Source organism: Prionailurus bengalensis, chromosome C2 (genome assembly GCF_016509475.1).
Source record: "Prionailurus bengalensis isolate Pbe53 chromosome C2, Fcat_Pben_1.1_paternal_pri, whole genome shotgun sequence".
Lineage (NCBI taxonomy): Eukaryota > Metazoa > Chordata > Mammalia > Carnivora > Felidae > Prionailurus > Prionailurus bengalensis.
In genome coordinates, this window is record NC_057350.1 from 58,971,467 (window position 1) to 58,987,559 (window position 16,093).

Here is a 16,093-nt window from a genome sequence, read left to right on the forward strand (position 1 = left end):
CTCTCTCTCTCAAAATAAATAAAAACTTTAAAAAAATAAATAAAATGAAAACATTAATATTTAACTCATAGGGTCGATTTGAGAATTACATGAGAATTAAAGCTGCAAGTGTGCAGCTGAGTGTAGGTAATGGTTAGTACAGTAGCTATTCTTTCTGTTGTCCAGGCTTGACATCTTGGAACTGTTTTTTGATCTCTTCGTCTCTCCTGTGTCCAGGGAGTAGTCAAATCTTTTTTGTTTTTTTTTTTTAATTTTTTTTTTAATGTTTTATTTATTTTTGAGACAGGGAGAGACAGAGCACGAACAGGGGAGGGTCAGAGAGAGGGAGACACAGAATCCGAAGCAGGCTCCAGGCTCCGAGCGGTCGGCACAGAGCCCGACGCGGGGCTCGAACTCACGGACCGCGAGATCATGACCCGAGCCGAAGTCGACCCCTTAACCGACTGAGCCACCCAGGCGCCCCAAAGGGAGTAGTCAAATCTTACCCAGTCTCATCCGGTCATTCCTTGGCAGTGCCTTGATAATGCACTGGCAAGTGCCTTTATCAGTGACTGTCCACTTCCTGCAGGCTGCTGCGGTGGGTCCTTTGTATGTGTTGATTCCCATCTTTCCCATTTCCCACAATGGAGCGGTTGATATTTCTGTTGAGAAAACAGCTTCAGAGATTTACGTGACTGACTCGGGTCTCATGACTAATAAATATTGGCCAACACCAAGGTTCAAACTAAGTCTGGCTACCATTAAAGCCGGCTCCGTCTCCTCCATCTCAGGCTTTCTCCTTCCCTCCCTCCTTCCTTCCGAGTTCCACTGCCTGCAGTCAAAATCAGTCTCTCCCAATCTTGTGTTTAGTGGCCTGTCTGCCTCAGCCCTCCCAGTTCCCTTTCTTCCCATCCATCATCAGATGTTCCTCCACTTCTTCCTGGGAGACGTTTAACAACCTCCATCATCTTCTGAAGACATCTGGCGTTTAGGGCCTCCCTCTGAAGCCTCATTTCTTATATTCCAGACAAAGAGCTGTTTTATGTGTCTCCAGCATTCTTTGTATGTTTTGTGACTTTTTTTGAAGTTTATTTATTTATTTTGAGAGAGACAGAGACGGTGTGAGTAGGGGAGGGGCAGAGAGAGAGGGAGAGAGAGAGAGAGAGAGAAAATCCCAAGCAGGCTCCGCACCGTCAAGTGCACAGCCTGATGTGGTTCTTGAACTCACGAAACTGACCTGAGCTGAAACTGAGAGTTGGATGCTTAATGGACAGAGCCACCCAGGTGTCCTTATTTTGTGATTTTTTTTTTAAAACACTTTTTCTCTGTCCAGATGAAGTCTCATTAGTAGCATAAAAACTCTCCTGACTGGATAAGTCCATTGTTAGTATTGTTATTTTAACAGACACAACTATTTTAGCCAGGTGTTGATACAGATTCATTATTTGGATCATATAAGTGTATGTCATTGGAGCGCCGATTAGAGACCTCTTTTGGTGTCTCTTCTTAAGAGTCTTTGAATTCAGCAGTTGTGTGAATCCTGAATTCATTTTCTGGCTTTCCCTGGTCCTTTCCAGGGCAGTGATATCTGCTATGGAAACGTAACCTGGTGGTTGTGGAGATCAAAGGTACCCATCACAGCATTATTACAGTGGAAAGTGAAAATGCTAAAAATGTGATGTAAGGGAATGGTGAGCCAATTATGAACATTATGCAGCCATTAGAATAGTCTTTGGCAAGAATTCCAGACACCAGGGGAAACGGCTTTTGTTATGTTAACAACAACAACAACTAACAACGGAATCAAGACAAATAAGCAATAGTCTTCTCATGGAGACTTAAAATATGTTATATAAAATATGGGGGGGAAGGCGCCTGGGTGGCTCTCAGTTGGTTGAGCTTCTGACTTTGGCTCAGGTCATGATCTCAAAGCTCTTGGGTTCGTGCCCCATGTCGGGCTCTGCTGAGAGCTCAGAGCCTGGAACCTGCTTCGGATTCTGTGTCTTCCTCTCTCTCTGCCCCTCCTCCTCTCACGCTGTCTCTCTTTCTCACTCAAAAATAAATAAACATTAAAAAAAATTTTTTTAAATAAAATATGGGGGGAAGAGTTGTTGATTAAGGGGTTATTTGTAATTTTTTGTTTTGCTACAATTTCCTGTACTTGGCAAGTTTGCAGCTATGAAGACGTAACTTTATTGTCAGACAAATGAATGTAATGACTTACAACAAACAAGGGTGCAGAGATAATTCCTTGTGTTGGGGGCCCTCAAGATGACGCCTAGATCCAATGATTTGCCGGGAGAACTCATGGGACTCAGCATACAGTCATAGAGATGATTACGACTTATCATGGCAAAATGGTATAAAGCAAAATCCAGAGGAAACTAGGCACAAACCTCAGGACAGACACACTTACATGCTCTAGCAATGAGCTGTAACAACGCATGTGAAGTGTTGTCTACCCGGGAAGCTCATTAGAGGCTCCAGTGCCCAGGGTTTTTATTGGGGTTGTTCCCATAGGCAGCCTTTGCCTGGTAAGTACCAAAATTCTAGATGCCCAGAAGGAAAGGAGGTGTTCAGCATAAGCCACACTGTTTGTACCAACCGTTTGAGGCACGGTGAGCCCCTCTTCAGAGGGAAAGGTGGGAACCCTCCCCACATCCAGGTTCCCAGAGGCCAGTGAGGGGCCAGCGTGAGCAGGCCTTTCTCAGCTGGTCATCTCGGGCCACGTGATCTCTTCTGCACGTTCCCTCGTTCCTTGTGCCTCCCGTTTCCTCAACTCCGTCAGGGAGTAAATATCAGGATTCTTACTTCTTCTCACCGGCCCTTCCATCATACACTGATGGCCTTTTCAGAGTCCAGTAAAAGAGGCCACTTCTGTTATGTCTGCACTTTGGGATCTGAGAGGATGGTCTGAGGCAGCGCGGACACACGTTTCTACCGCCCACGCCTTTCTCAGGGCCAGAGGGGTGGTTCCTTCATGGGCCCGGTGGTGAGGCCCACGCGGAGCCCGGGGAGCAGAGGCAGCACCATGAGTGACAGCTTCTAGCTCCTGGCGCCTGGCTTTGTGTGTTTTTCCTTTGGCTTTAACTGCTTCAAAATCAATTAGCTCACCGTCATTAGAGTGCAGGCAGCCACACGTTTGGCCAGGATGCAAGGCCCTGGGGCTCTGAGTACACTTTGGCCTCCCTTCTACAAACAGAATGCGTCGACCTTTCTCTTGGGTGGGACAGACTGCAGAGTGATGGCTTCGTGCCCACCTTTTGTCGTCCTGGGTGATGTCAAGACCCGGCTCACGTCTAGTCCCCGCGCTGTTCTGGTCCGTGATGTGATGTCCCTTTCTCAGCATGGTCCTTGACAGCCCAGAATGGAGGGGACTCACTGAAGTTCCTTGCTGCCAATCCCTGTCCCCCATCACCCACCGTTTACCCCGCAGACCCCCTTCCAGCACCTGCCTGGACACCCACGTACATAGCTAAGGCTGCAGGTTCAGTTTAACAAAGGAATTCATTTTCTTCCCACTCACCCCCACCGGCTTTGCCCCGTTTGTATTCGATGGAATCTGGGACCTCTTCTGCTGTAAAACACACAAACAAAATTTTTGTCATAATGGAGGCAAGTCCCCTCCATTTGAGATTTTGATATTACCAAGAAGACACAGCACTTCTGCTTGTGCCTGCTTACGGTGTCTGGGCTTTATCCTTGATGAATGCTCCTGGCTCTCTGCAGCGGCCGGTGGAACAATTTATTATGTTAAGCTTGTGTTTACTTTTACTTTTTAATCCCCGCCCTCTTTAGCAACTTACATCGATGAAGATGAAAACGAAATACTTGAATTATCATCAAATAAAACATTCTTGGTCGAGCTAAAGATTCCAGAGGACTGTGTTACCGAGGAGGAGTTGCCTCACCAGCTCAGGAAAAGGGTAATTATATCTTAAGCATTGTTTACAGAGTCCTTAGCATTAGAATGTGGGTTCTTGGAGAAAAGCTGGCAGTGGGCTCTCAAGTAAGTAGCTTCAGGCTTGGATTCTTTGTCTGGGTTTTGGCAGAAACTGATGCTTAGAAATGGGTTTTCTGTAGAGTAAAGCCCGACAGAAGAGCTCTGGTCTCCAGCTAAATGCGTCCTGGAGGACAGTGTTCCGTTTCCTCACTCTGGTCTTACATTTGATTCAACCTGTAGTGTCACTGAGGGTCTGTGATGTGCTAGACAGCTTACCAAGTGTCAGAGCCATAAGGTCTGTGCCCTCAGTGGGGGCTCACAGTCCAAGAAGAGGAAGCAATTCAATAGTTCTAAAACAGGGCGATATGTTCTATTGTGGAGATGCATATAGAATATTTTAAAGGCACAAAGGAGGGGCCTCTAAACTACCTGAGATGAGGATGAAGGCTTGGAAGGCCTCTTGGAGGAGGTGATACTCGGGATGAGTCTTGAAATATGAGGCAGGAGTGTTCTAGATAAAAGAGCGGAGAACACTGCGTGTGGTGGGGATTTGCAGAGGCGAGGTGTGGTTTTCCTATTCTTTGGCAAGGCACCGGAAAAAAATTTTTTTTTTCCTCTCAAAGTATCCAAAATTTATTTTGTTTTGTATCTATTCACAGATCTTACAAATTGAATTACTATGTACGTATTGATTTTCAGTGTCTTTTGAAACCGTAACAGAAGTAGGATTTTTTTTTAACTTGTTTGATTTTTGTTTTTTTTAAATTTACATCCAAGTTAGGTAGCGTCTAGTGCAACAATGATTTCAGGAGTAGATTCCTTAGTGCCCCTTACCCATTTATCGCGTCCCCCCTCCCACAACCCCTCCAGTAATCCTCAGTTGGTTCTCCATATTTATGAGTCTCTTCTGTTTTGTCCCCCTCCCTGTTTTTATATTTTTTTTGTTTCCCTTCCCTTATGTTCATCTGTTTTGTCTCTGAAAGTCCTCATATGAGTGAAGTCATATGATTTTTGTCTTTCTCTAATTTCACTTAGCATATTACCCTCTAGTTCCAACCACGTTGTTGCAAATGTCAAGATTTCATTCTTTTTGATTGCTGAGTAATACTCCATTGTATGTATGTATGTGTGTATATATATATATATATACACATGCCATATATATATATATATATATACATATACACACACATACCACATCTTCTTTATCCATTCATCCATCGATGGACATGTGGACTCTTCCCATACTTTGGCTGTTGTTGATAGTGCTGCTATAAACACAGGGGTACATGTGTCCCTTCGAAACAGCACACCTTTATCCCGTGGATAAATGCCTAGTAGTGCAATTGCTGGGTCGTAGGGTAGTTCTATTTTTAGTTTTTTGAGGAACCTCCATACTGTTTTCCAGAGTGGCTGCACCAGCTTGCATTCCCAGGCACTGAAAAATTTTTTTTTCAACGTTTATTTATTTCTGGGACAGAGAGAGACAGAGCATGAACGGGGGAGGAGCAGAGAGAGAGGGAGACACAGAATCGGAAACAGGCTCCAGGCTCTGAGCCATCAGCCCAGAGCCCGACGCGGGGCTCGAACTCACGGACCGCGAGATCGTGACCTGGCTGAAGTCGGACGCTTAACCGACTGCGCCACCCAGGCGCCCCAAGGCACTGAAAATTTTTAACGTTCGCTGACATGGTCAACCTTTCATTTGAGCCCTTGTATGTGGTGATGGAGAAACACTGGAGGATTGGTTGGGTTCACAGCCAGACCCAGGAAAGTATAGGCTAAGAGAGTGTAAGCAAGACCAGCCTGGCACGCATTACGTGCTTATCTGCAGTTGATAGGTTGAATGGTGTGAGTCACCCTCCTTTGGTTTCCCTTTGATTCCTAGGAAGGCTCCCACAGGAGGAGATTCCTTCTCGGTCACCCCGGAGTTCGTTTCTGGGTACTGAGGTGCATGATATTTGATTGCGCCTTTGGTCACAGGAGTTTGTGCTCTGGGATGATTATCTGGGCTTCTCTTCTTCCTTCTTTCCCTTGTTTAAATCTTACCTGCAAGCCCCCTTCCCTCCTTTTCTTCCACCTGATTCCAGAGCAAGTGGCCGAGTGAATAGCCTCCTGCCTTTTTCCTCTTGACTGTTTTTTTCATCAAGGGGTTTTGCATTTGCCGAGCAGAAATGAAATGATTCAGCATCTGCACATGTCACATGTTACAGACTGAATTCTTGATGTCAAAGGGAAATGGATGTTAATCATTCACCTTAGAGCCATATCTCTGGCACAGAGCCGGACATGAGCAGATTCTGCAGGTATTTTTAGCTCATCACTGTGTAGTGCCAGAAGAACAGGGACTGGCGTGATCCCTGGGGCAAGTTTACAGGCCAGTTTGAGCTGGTTCCTTCTGGGATCAGTGGAAATCATTATACATTCCCTGTATACCCACAGGTGCATATGAGATGCGTATAAACAACTCCGTAAAACATTTAAAAAAGCTTTTTTAATGTTTAATTTTGAGAGAGAGAGAGAGAAAGAGCATGAGCAGGGGAAGGACAGAGAGAGGGAAACAGAATGTGAAGCCGGCCCCAGGCTCTGACCTGTCAGCACAACAGCAGGGCTCAAACTCAAGAACCAGAAGATCATGACCTGAGCCGAAGTCAGACGCTTAACCTACTGAGCCACCCAGGCACCATCTCTGTAAAAGATTTTTTTAAAAAAGAGCTATCTGGTTTGCAAGATGATACAAGTTAAGGCACAGTGAAGTGAAAAAGCTACTGCCTTCTGGTGTCCCAACCAAATATGTCCAGGAACAAAAGTGAGCAACTTATAGATATTAGTCTTTTTTTTTTTTTTTTTTTGAGAAAGAGAGAGGGCACACCAGCCGGGGTGGAAGAGGAAGAATCTTAAGCAGGCTCCATGCACCCAGCACCGGGGAGCCTGATGTGGGGTTCATTGTAGGGTTTGACGTGGGGCTCGATCTCACAACCATGAGATGATGACCTGAGCTGAAATCAAGAGTTGGACACTTACCTGACTTAAGTTGGTTAAGGTAAGTTGGACACTTACCTGACCCAGCTGCCCCATGAGATATTAGTCTTACTGTTAGGTCAAGAACTCCTTTCTTTCATTCACTCAGGCCAACTTCTGGAAGTTTCCAGATATGGAAGGTAAATGAGAATGAACAGTGGAACACCGTGTCCTTGCTTTTGCTTTATTGTCTTGCTTCTCTAAACAATTTTCCTAGCCTCTCGCTTATCCTACTGCCAGAGTTTTCTTCTCTTGCAGGTGGGGCCCTGATTCTGCTTAAGCCAGCCTGTTAGGTACATGTCGTGTTAACCCTGGCCTGTGTGCTTGATGCAGGAGTTAACAGAGGCTTCTCCAGTAACACAGGGAAGCTGTCTCCCTCGTCCCGAATTAGCGACTCTGCCCAATTCTGGTAGCTCACTGGGTGCCTCGCTCAGGGTGCACCCAGCCTCATAGGCACAGCGTGGGACACCAGAGCAAGGGGTCCCTCATTTCACTTCTTTGGGCCAAAGTAATGTGGTTAACAGCTTCCGGATATGTGAACATGTCCTAATGACAGCAGGAGACCGTGTCACCGAAAAGAATCAGAATCATAGAGCGGACACTAAAAGGGATCTGATATACCATTTCAGCTCTTAACATAAAATTTTAGCTTAAAATTTTTTTCTGAGAGGGGCCCCTGAGTGGCTCAGTCGGTTAAGTGTCTGATTCTTGGTTTTGGCTCAGGTCATGGTCTCACGGTTGTGAGTTCAAGCCCTGCATGGTGCTATGCACTGGCGGCAAGGAGCCCTACTTGGGATTCTCTCTCTCCCTGCCTCTCTGCTCCTCCCCTCTCTTTCTCAAAAATAAACATTTAAAAGTAAATAAATAAAGGGCGCTTGGGTGGCTCAGTTTGTTGAGCATCCATCTGCAGCTCAGGTCATGATCTTACAGTTGGTGAGTTCGAGCCCCACGTTGGGCTCTGTGCTGACAGCTCAGAGCCTGGAGCCTGCTTTGGATTCTGTGTCTCCCTCTCTCTCTGCCCCTCCCCCACTCATTCTCTCTCTCTCTCTCTCTCTCTCTCTGTCAAAAATGAATAAACATTTTAAAAAATAAACAAAAATAAATTTATTTATTTAAATGACATTTTTTCTGAGAGTCTACTATATGCAAAATAGTACTAGGCCCTAAGGATTAAAAAGGAAGAGGAGAGAGGAAACAGAGAAGGCTGGAAGGACATAATCTCTTCCATAATACGTGTGTGTGTTTGTGTGTATGTAAGGAAGTGCGTGGAAAGAACACCATCGCTAGCATTTCCCCCCCTTCTCCTCCTCCTCTTCCCCCTCCTTCTCCTCCTCCTCTTCCTTCTTCCTGTTGTTCTGCGCAACCCTGTGAGAGCCACCTTCTTACTTCTTGCATGGGCCTGTTGGCAGCTTTCTTTTCTCTGAGGCTCAACAACTGTAAGATGACCTAGTCATTTTTTTCTGAAGTTCTTATCACTTTATGCTTCTTTCCTCCTTGGTATTCAGGACACTTTCCTTCTTGCTTCATCCTCACTGGGTAGTGTGGTAACATGTGAGGAGGAGGGATTTAGTGTCTGTAACACCTAGGACTGGATTCTTTGTGAGCAGAGTGGCCTTGGGCAGGTTTCATGACCTTTCCGAAAGCTGTGTCCTTTATTAACGAAAGGGGAAGAGGTAGTAATGCCTCTTATGTCAGGTTCTTGTAAAGAGCACGGCAAAAGTGACAAGATTGGAGGCATACAAACTGTAGGTGCTCTGATCCCCCCCTGCTCCACCTTCAGGAGGTTGAATTGGCACCAGGTGAATTCAGTGGGTACGTTTGTGAAAATGTAAGCGCCTGGAGATTCTGTTGGGAAGTAGGTGGGAGACAAAACCAGCGGAGCTCCCCTCAGGGCACTGCTTTTAGGCTAGGATTCCTATCTCTGAAATGTGAGGAAAAGGCTAATCAAAGGCTTGGAGAAGGTATTTGTAATGTAACACCAGCTAGCGTTTAGACTATAACACCAAACATTCCAGATCCAGAAGTTGCAGATACCGCCAAGAAACAGGCAACCCAAGAGAAAGACAGGAAACCGATAATAATTCAAAGGTGAGAAATCCCAGAGTTCGTAAACACACACGAAAAGATTCTCAAATCCCACTAGTAAAAATGCATATGGAAAACCATTTTGTACCCCTTAGATTGGCAATAATTAACCACCCCCCCCAAAACCTGGTAACGCTAAGTGCCAGCAAGGCCGCGGGAAATGTAACACACTTGCTGGGATGGAGAGCAGTGTGGCAACATTTAGGTGGGTTGGACACGCATCCGCTCTTGGACCCAGTGATTCCATTGCTCTGCACAGACTCAAGGGAAACTTTTACACGTACAGGAAGAGCGGCGCAGAAATGTTCAAGGGCGATTGCTTGGGCATGGTTTGTGATAAGAGGAGATTCGTGCCAACAGTGCACGTGGCCATCATAGGGGAATGGAAGGGTTGGTGTGACCATTCAGTGACCATTCAGTCAGTGGTGACTCCGCAGGAGTTAGGAGTTAGCGTGAATGACCTCCGTCTCTACGTACCACCATGGGGAGTTATCAAATGTAATTTGGAGTGAAAAAAAGAAGAACGTGTAGACTATGGCACCTTTTGTTTGCATAAAAACACAAAGTAATTATGAATTGTTATGTTACGCAAGGAACTATTACATTTGGAAAAACATGGCGTGAAAAGGATACGCGCCGACTTGTGGACAATGATTCGTACTGGGGAAGGGAGGGAGGAAAAATAGTGTGTAGGAGGCGGTTTAGCTTTGTTTTGTTTTTGAAATAAAGGGCTGAACTAAGTACAGGACAATGTGAAGTCACGAAACCTGGGTATTGGGAACACAGCTGCCATATTTTGTGTGCGATTGCAGTATTTCATGCATAAAACGAGGACTCTGTATCTTTGCAATTAGAGGCCAGCTCCATTTGGTCCCATTACCCAGGGGAAGGTGCTATTCCTGTGGCTTCCATGGCTGTTTCTCCTCACAGTAAAGCTCTGTGGAAAGGAGAGAAGAAGCCTTTGTCCAGTGGTGTGCCAGGCCCCGGGTGGCCTGTTCTGCCACCTTCTGAGCCCCTGCCGTGTTGTCTCCTGCCTGGGGTCTTGGGGTTTGTTGGGCTCTGGCTGCAGACCTCTCCCAGCGTGAAGGCTGTACAGGGGTCAGCACAACACGTAAGAGATGTTGAAAATCCCAGCCTGGTCACTTGCTCCTTTTAAATGAGTGTTAGCTTGAGTTTCAGTTGGGGTAGGCCCACACCTTCCTGTTTCTCGGTCCGGGGCCTCTGGATCAGTGAATTCCTACCTACTGTGGAATCTCTGTCTATGAGGGTTTTGCTTTGTCAGGTGATACAGACGCAGTATGATCCATCTGTAACGCGTGTGGTTGTTTTCCTTGTTCCTGTTTTTTTTAGCTCACAGATGTGTACAGTTCATCCCCGTCTCTGAGTCGTTACTTTACTTCAGTGGAAATTACGGACTTCAGGTAAGAATGTGAAGCATGCCACGTTGCTCTTTCTCTGGAAAGCAACCCCCATCACCATTTGTCTAGAAGGACTCCCTGAGTGTCAAAGCACAAAAGGAACTGATGATGGGATGTGATGGCTTTGGCTTTGGAAGGGTCTTTGGAAACCTACTAGCTCAACTCCCTGATTTTACAAAGGAGCAAAGTGAAGCCCTGATTAATTAATTACAAAGGAGCAAAGTGAAGCCCTGATTAATTAATTACAAAGGAGCAAAGTGAAGCCCTGACAGGGTCACATGGAAGAGAGGAGAAGCCACTCCCAGGTAAACCATTCCTGCAGATGCTCCAATAAGCTAGGGGTAGGAATAGAAATAGATCTCAGATAGTGACGTGATGTAAATGGTATAATCCAGAGACTAGCTTTTGCTTTTGAGGAACACAAGGAATACAGGAGTCCATGCTCCTTATACAATATTAAAAATATAGAGACATCTCATACAGGGAAAGTCTACCGTTTCCTTCCACCCCACCTACTACCCCTGGATATTGCATGTTCTAGTCAATTCCATACACATGGTATGTTCTGCTCCCTTCTACTGAACGGGCTGCCATCAACAGTTTGGTGTGATTTCTTCTATTCATGTACTTACCATATATACTTTATATATTATACATATATGGTAAATACATGCATATATATAGTTTTTCTTTATATATCTCTTAATCCTAAATATTTTTGTCTCTATCTATAGAACCTAGATAAAAGGTGTATGTGTGTAGGGGTGTCACCTGATTATTTTTTTGTATTGTTAGGAGAAGATTTACATGACAAAGCTTTCTTATCCACTATTCTTAAGATATCTCTGGAATGTGACCATCACAGATAGTATTATCTTAAAAAAGAGATAGTATTATATTGGGATTCCTGCTTCTCAAACTATAAATTTCCCAGACCATAATCTTAGTACAGGGGGGGAAGCATTAGTACAGGGGGGAAGCTACCCAGGTGATAGCACAAGGGGATAGGGCCAAAAGGGACCTGAAGTCTGAAACTGCATACAGTGGCGGGTTGCCTTGACAACTCCATCCCTCTTTCTTTATGGACCCCCCACTGTGCATATCACCTTATGGTTACATCTTTGACATTGCTCGTTTTAATCACAAATTACTGGTATTAAAATGCCGATAAAAAAGCCCAGCACATTTTCCTCTATATACTAACCCCGACTTGCAATTTAAAGACAGAGCTGAGAAAGGAAAGACACTCAGCCTGAAGGGTCTTTCTGAGAATCCAGCCCCCATATTATGGGTTTAGAGGAGGTGGGGCTGCATAATGGGCTGGGGTAGACATTGGAGGGAACAAAACAAAAACATTAGAAGGTTGAACCAAATGTGGCTAGAAATCTGAAGATTAAATGTTAGAGAATTTGTTTTTACGAGTTATTTGAAAGAAAAATCTAAGACTTTAGGATTTTGGGTAGAGGAGCACTGTACGGGAAGCACTTTTGTTGCATTTTAAGAGGTCCAGGCAGCGTTTTAACAGTGTTGGGATGAGTAAGAAACAAAAGCCATTGTCCCCCAAAAGGTGCTGCCACTAGCGGGCAGGAGACAGCCAGAGACCCCTGGCAACCAGGTTTGTGTCTACAGGGGATAGTGACCTCAGTCCTGCCCCAGCCCAACAGGAACCTGCGAAAATGGCCTTTGGTTCGTCAGTTGCCAGGCGCACTCTAATAGTGGGCAGCTGAGGCGAAGCCCACATGGCTCTGTTTTTCCTGAAAATCCCTCCTTTCCCCTCAAGATCTAGCCTTAATGTAAACTCCCCCAGTGGGTGACCTGATGTGGTGGGACTAGGTGGGCTAGCCAGGCTGAGTTAGGCAGGGCAACCCTCTCTTTCAAAAACTTCTGGTCTAGGGGCGCCTGGGTGGCACAGTCGGTTAAGCGTCCGACTTCAGCCAGGTCACGATCTCGCGGTCCGGGAGTTCGAGCCCCGCGTCAGGCTCTGGGCTGATAGCTCAGAGCCTGGAGCCTGTTTCCAATTCTGTGTTTCCCTCTCTCTCTGCCCCTCCCCCGTTCATGCTCTGTCTCTCTCTGTCCCAAAAATTAAAAAAAAAACAAAAAAAACAACTTCTGGTCTAGTCTTCTGAAAGTCAGCCTGTGATCCTTTCCATAAGCCAGCCTGAGACCTTGCCCACCTGTGGGAGTGCAGGGTGGCTGTACGCCTTGATGTGCAGCTTGATGTGCTATCAATGGTCAACCTTGATGTTGACCATCGATAGCAATAACTGGCAGGTGGAGCACGGGGAACAAGTAATGACACCTGCACACTTGTGTCTCTGGCTGAGAGCCTGAACGTGCATTTTGCAGCCCATCCGTAGCAGCACACGTAAACCGAGAGGTTCTCCACAGTCTTGATGGTATTTTGTTCATCCGAACTGCGGAGTTTGGCACACTGCTTGGCTGTCACGGGTTATAAACCGGCAGCCACATGAATACGAGAATAGTGGCCTATGTGACCTCTGGCCACAAGAGGGGGCTCATTCCCCGTCCTTAGCAGGACCGGCGTTCTGATCCAGGCTCCCGGGAGCGGCAGGCAGGTCAGTCAAAAACTGCCCTAGGGTGAGAGTCTTAGATGTGGCCACCTCTTAATTTATTGCAGGCTCTTAATCGGGGCCTTCTTGAACCAAAGTATGCAGATAACTTTGAAAAACCTGTATGTCGAGGTAGCATTTAACCAGCCAGGGTAAAGCTACTAATTAACCAAAGATAGCCCTATGATTATTTTCATTTTGGGACTGGCAAAATGTTCTAGGAAGATGAAGACCCCTTTTCCTTAGGTCCCTTTCCTGAGAGTTGCAAAGCTGAGAGCCTCGGGAGGTGGAAATTGGACAGAAAACAGGTCTCACTTTGGAGCTGTGATATGCTGCCGCTACACAGGGCAGCTGGTGGGAATTCGGGAATCCTGGAGCCAGCTGGTGGCAGGGAGCTTTGCGTCCTACCTCAGACATTTTGTAGGTTAAGGAATGAACTGGTTAAACCAAACAGCTGTGACAGTCACTTGGGGCAGGGAGAGGGTGGAGCGTGAGGATGTGGAGAAGGGAATGCAAGAGGAGAACAGGGCTTCCCTGCCTCAGGGGATAAAAGGTTGGTATTGGGGCAGAGGATGGGCCAGCCCTTGGGTCGTCCTTGACAGTAGCTGGATGGCGACTCTCCCTTCAAGGGCCTCTCCCAGGGGTCTCCTAGAGGATGGGTTTTAGGTGGAAGGAAGAGGTTAGGGTCATCTCAACTTTCTGCGGTGAGATTACAGAAGAGGGTTCTTCTAGGACAGTGTGCCCTTTGCCTTTTTGTACTGGAGGAACATGAGGAACTAGAAAGAGGGTCCTGCTAAAGTCAGCTTCCTGGGTTGCAGTGTGATGCTGTTGATCTGTGTTGCTGTGTCTGTTTGGCGTGCCTTTCAGCAGTGAAAATGCCACCGTAGCCTACCACCTGCAATTTGGGGTTCCTTCGGAAGATGACAGTTTTATGAAGTATATGATGAGTAAAGAGTTGGTGCTGGGCATTTTACTACAGGATCTCCATGATCAGAGAGTGTCCGGTTGTGAGACTTTGGGGCTTGATCCAGCATCCCTCTTGCTCTACGGTAAGTCGAAGAAGTCAGGAAGGCAGAGTTGTGACCTTCAGTAAGTGAACCAGATGGAGGGCAGCTGGTTTGGTTTGATTTCTGCGCAAGTGATGTTCACGCTCCATGGAGGAGGTTACACGGTCCTGCCTCCATGAGCAGACAGAGTAGGTGGGAAAAAATAATTAAATTGTCAAGATGAGGCTAAATGTTTCCCTGTTGTAGCTCACCCACATTTGGAGTCCCATATCCCACTTTGCAACATCATTGGTGAGCTTCATGAAAATGCCACGGTTTCACAAGAGAAGTATTGAATTTGGAATGAATGATACCGCTAAATCATTGAAAGATTATCTCAGTATGAGAAACCGATCTCCTTTTTCTGTTGAAGGCCACTGAGTCTATTACATTAACAGAGGGGCATGAAAGGGCAAATCAGTCTCTTTGGAAAGTTAATCAACTTACTCATCTACTTTTGAAACCAAGAGTGGAATGAGAACATTGGTATGTTACTTTTCATCAGCACGGAAAACACCCTGCTTGTCAGAACCTGAGAATTTTTAAGACTTTGCACAAAACCCGGTGAAAAGGAAGGTGGGGAGGAGAAGTAACCACAAGCCTTGGAGACGCGCCTCCATTGCGTCTGCACTGGGAGCTTCGGCCTGACCTCTGGTCTCACTTCCCACCCTGATCCCTCGCTTGGAGGGGCCCGGGCCCTTGTTAGTTAGCCCATAATGCCGACCATCTTGTATATTTCATCATCTGCGATCCGCCGGAAATACTTTCTGCACACCGGTAGTAGTAAATGCCAGTTAAATGAGTGAAAAAGGCAAATTAGGAGATGTAGTTAGCACCAGGCACGGTGCCAGCCAGCCTAGAATCAGAAGAGCAGGACAGATTGGCAAGTACTCCTGTTCCTACATAGTATGAGAAGGGGTGTTTATTCTACTGGCATTTCTTGATGACGGGAAGTGAAAGTAGGCTAATCCTTGTTTAAGACCGTGTAGAGTTATATAAAGCAGTTCTTAAAGCTTGCTTTTTCCCAAATAAGTAGAATGAATGATATTCAGAGGGCCAAATTTAAGCTCACTGAGAATGAATTGCTTCCTCACAGAGCAGTTTTACTTACCTGAATAAGTAAAGTGTGTCTGTGGGCCAGACAGAGAGCATCCAAGTGTAGGGTGAAGAGGTTATGCACCCAACAGGAATTTTAGAAAGAGAGAGAGAGAGAAGGGAGGAAGGAAAGAAGGGAGGCAAGGAAGGAAGGAAGGGAGGAAGCCCTTCAACCCCCTGCTGTATGAAGAGGTGAGAGAAGGGAGGTGCAGCTGCCTGAGATGCATCTGGTGGCCGTTACTGTGTCATGAGTGATCTCGATTTTCCGAGCCCCCTCTGTACGTTGGTGGTTACCAGCTCTTTCCAAAGGTAGGCAGGGAAAGTAGAAGAGGAGGGTGAGAAAAAGTTGAGAGGGTTATAAGAGTGGGAGGGCCACTCAGAGGGCAGTGGCTTGTGAGCCTGGGGAGAGCTTGGGAAGAATTTGAGCTCAGACAGATGGCCTTGGAGACATCCCCGGGGCCAGACAGCGGCAGGATGCAGCCAAGAGTAAGCAGGAGATTGTATCAGTGTTCCTCTCAGACCTTTCTGCTGGGGGTGGGGGGTTTCTATGACCCCGCGTCCACTTTCTAGAGCATGCATGTGCAGTGTTTGAGCCATTTGATACCCTCAGGAGTGTATCAGTCCAACGGGAGACAACACAGTGACCATTTGGGAAGAGTGAGGAAGGAAGAAGAGAGACCCCGAAAAGGCAGGCAGGCTAAGGGAGGGGACGAGCTCAGTCAGGGATAGGTGGGCTGAGCAGAGGCCCCTGGGAGGGACCCAGTGAGACCCCATGTGTTCTTAGGCCAGTTTTCCATGTTTACCGCACTGTGGGTCTGAGGGTTACCCCACCCGCCTCCCGTGATCCTCTGGGCAACCAGTTTCCCACAGAGATGCTGTTCCAATTCTGCAAAGAGCAATGATTCTTCTTTTTTTTTTTTAAGTTTATTTATTTTG

General features: G+C 46.4%; 1 protein-coding gene across 1 annotated transcript in view; it reads left to right on the top strand.

Moving 5' to 3' along the window:
• Positions 1-16,093, top strand: part of CC2H3orf52 (chromosome C2 C3orf52 homolog) — a 33,566-nt gene that overhangs the window by 13,689 nt on the left and 3,784 nt on the right. The window contains exons 3-5 of the mRNA XM_043594163.1: positions 3,778-3,905; positions 10,379-10,449; positions 13,884-14,065. Coding sequence (XP_043450098.1) covers positions 3,778-3,905; positions 10,379-10,449; positions 13,884-14,065 — 381 coding nt within the window. The remainder of the gene's footprint in view (positions 1-3,777; positions 3,906-10,378; positions 10,450-13,883; positions 14,066-16,093) is intronic.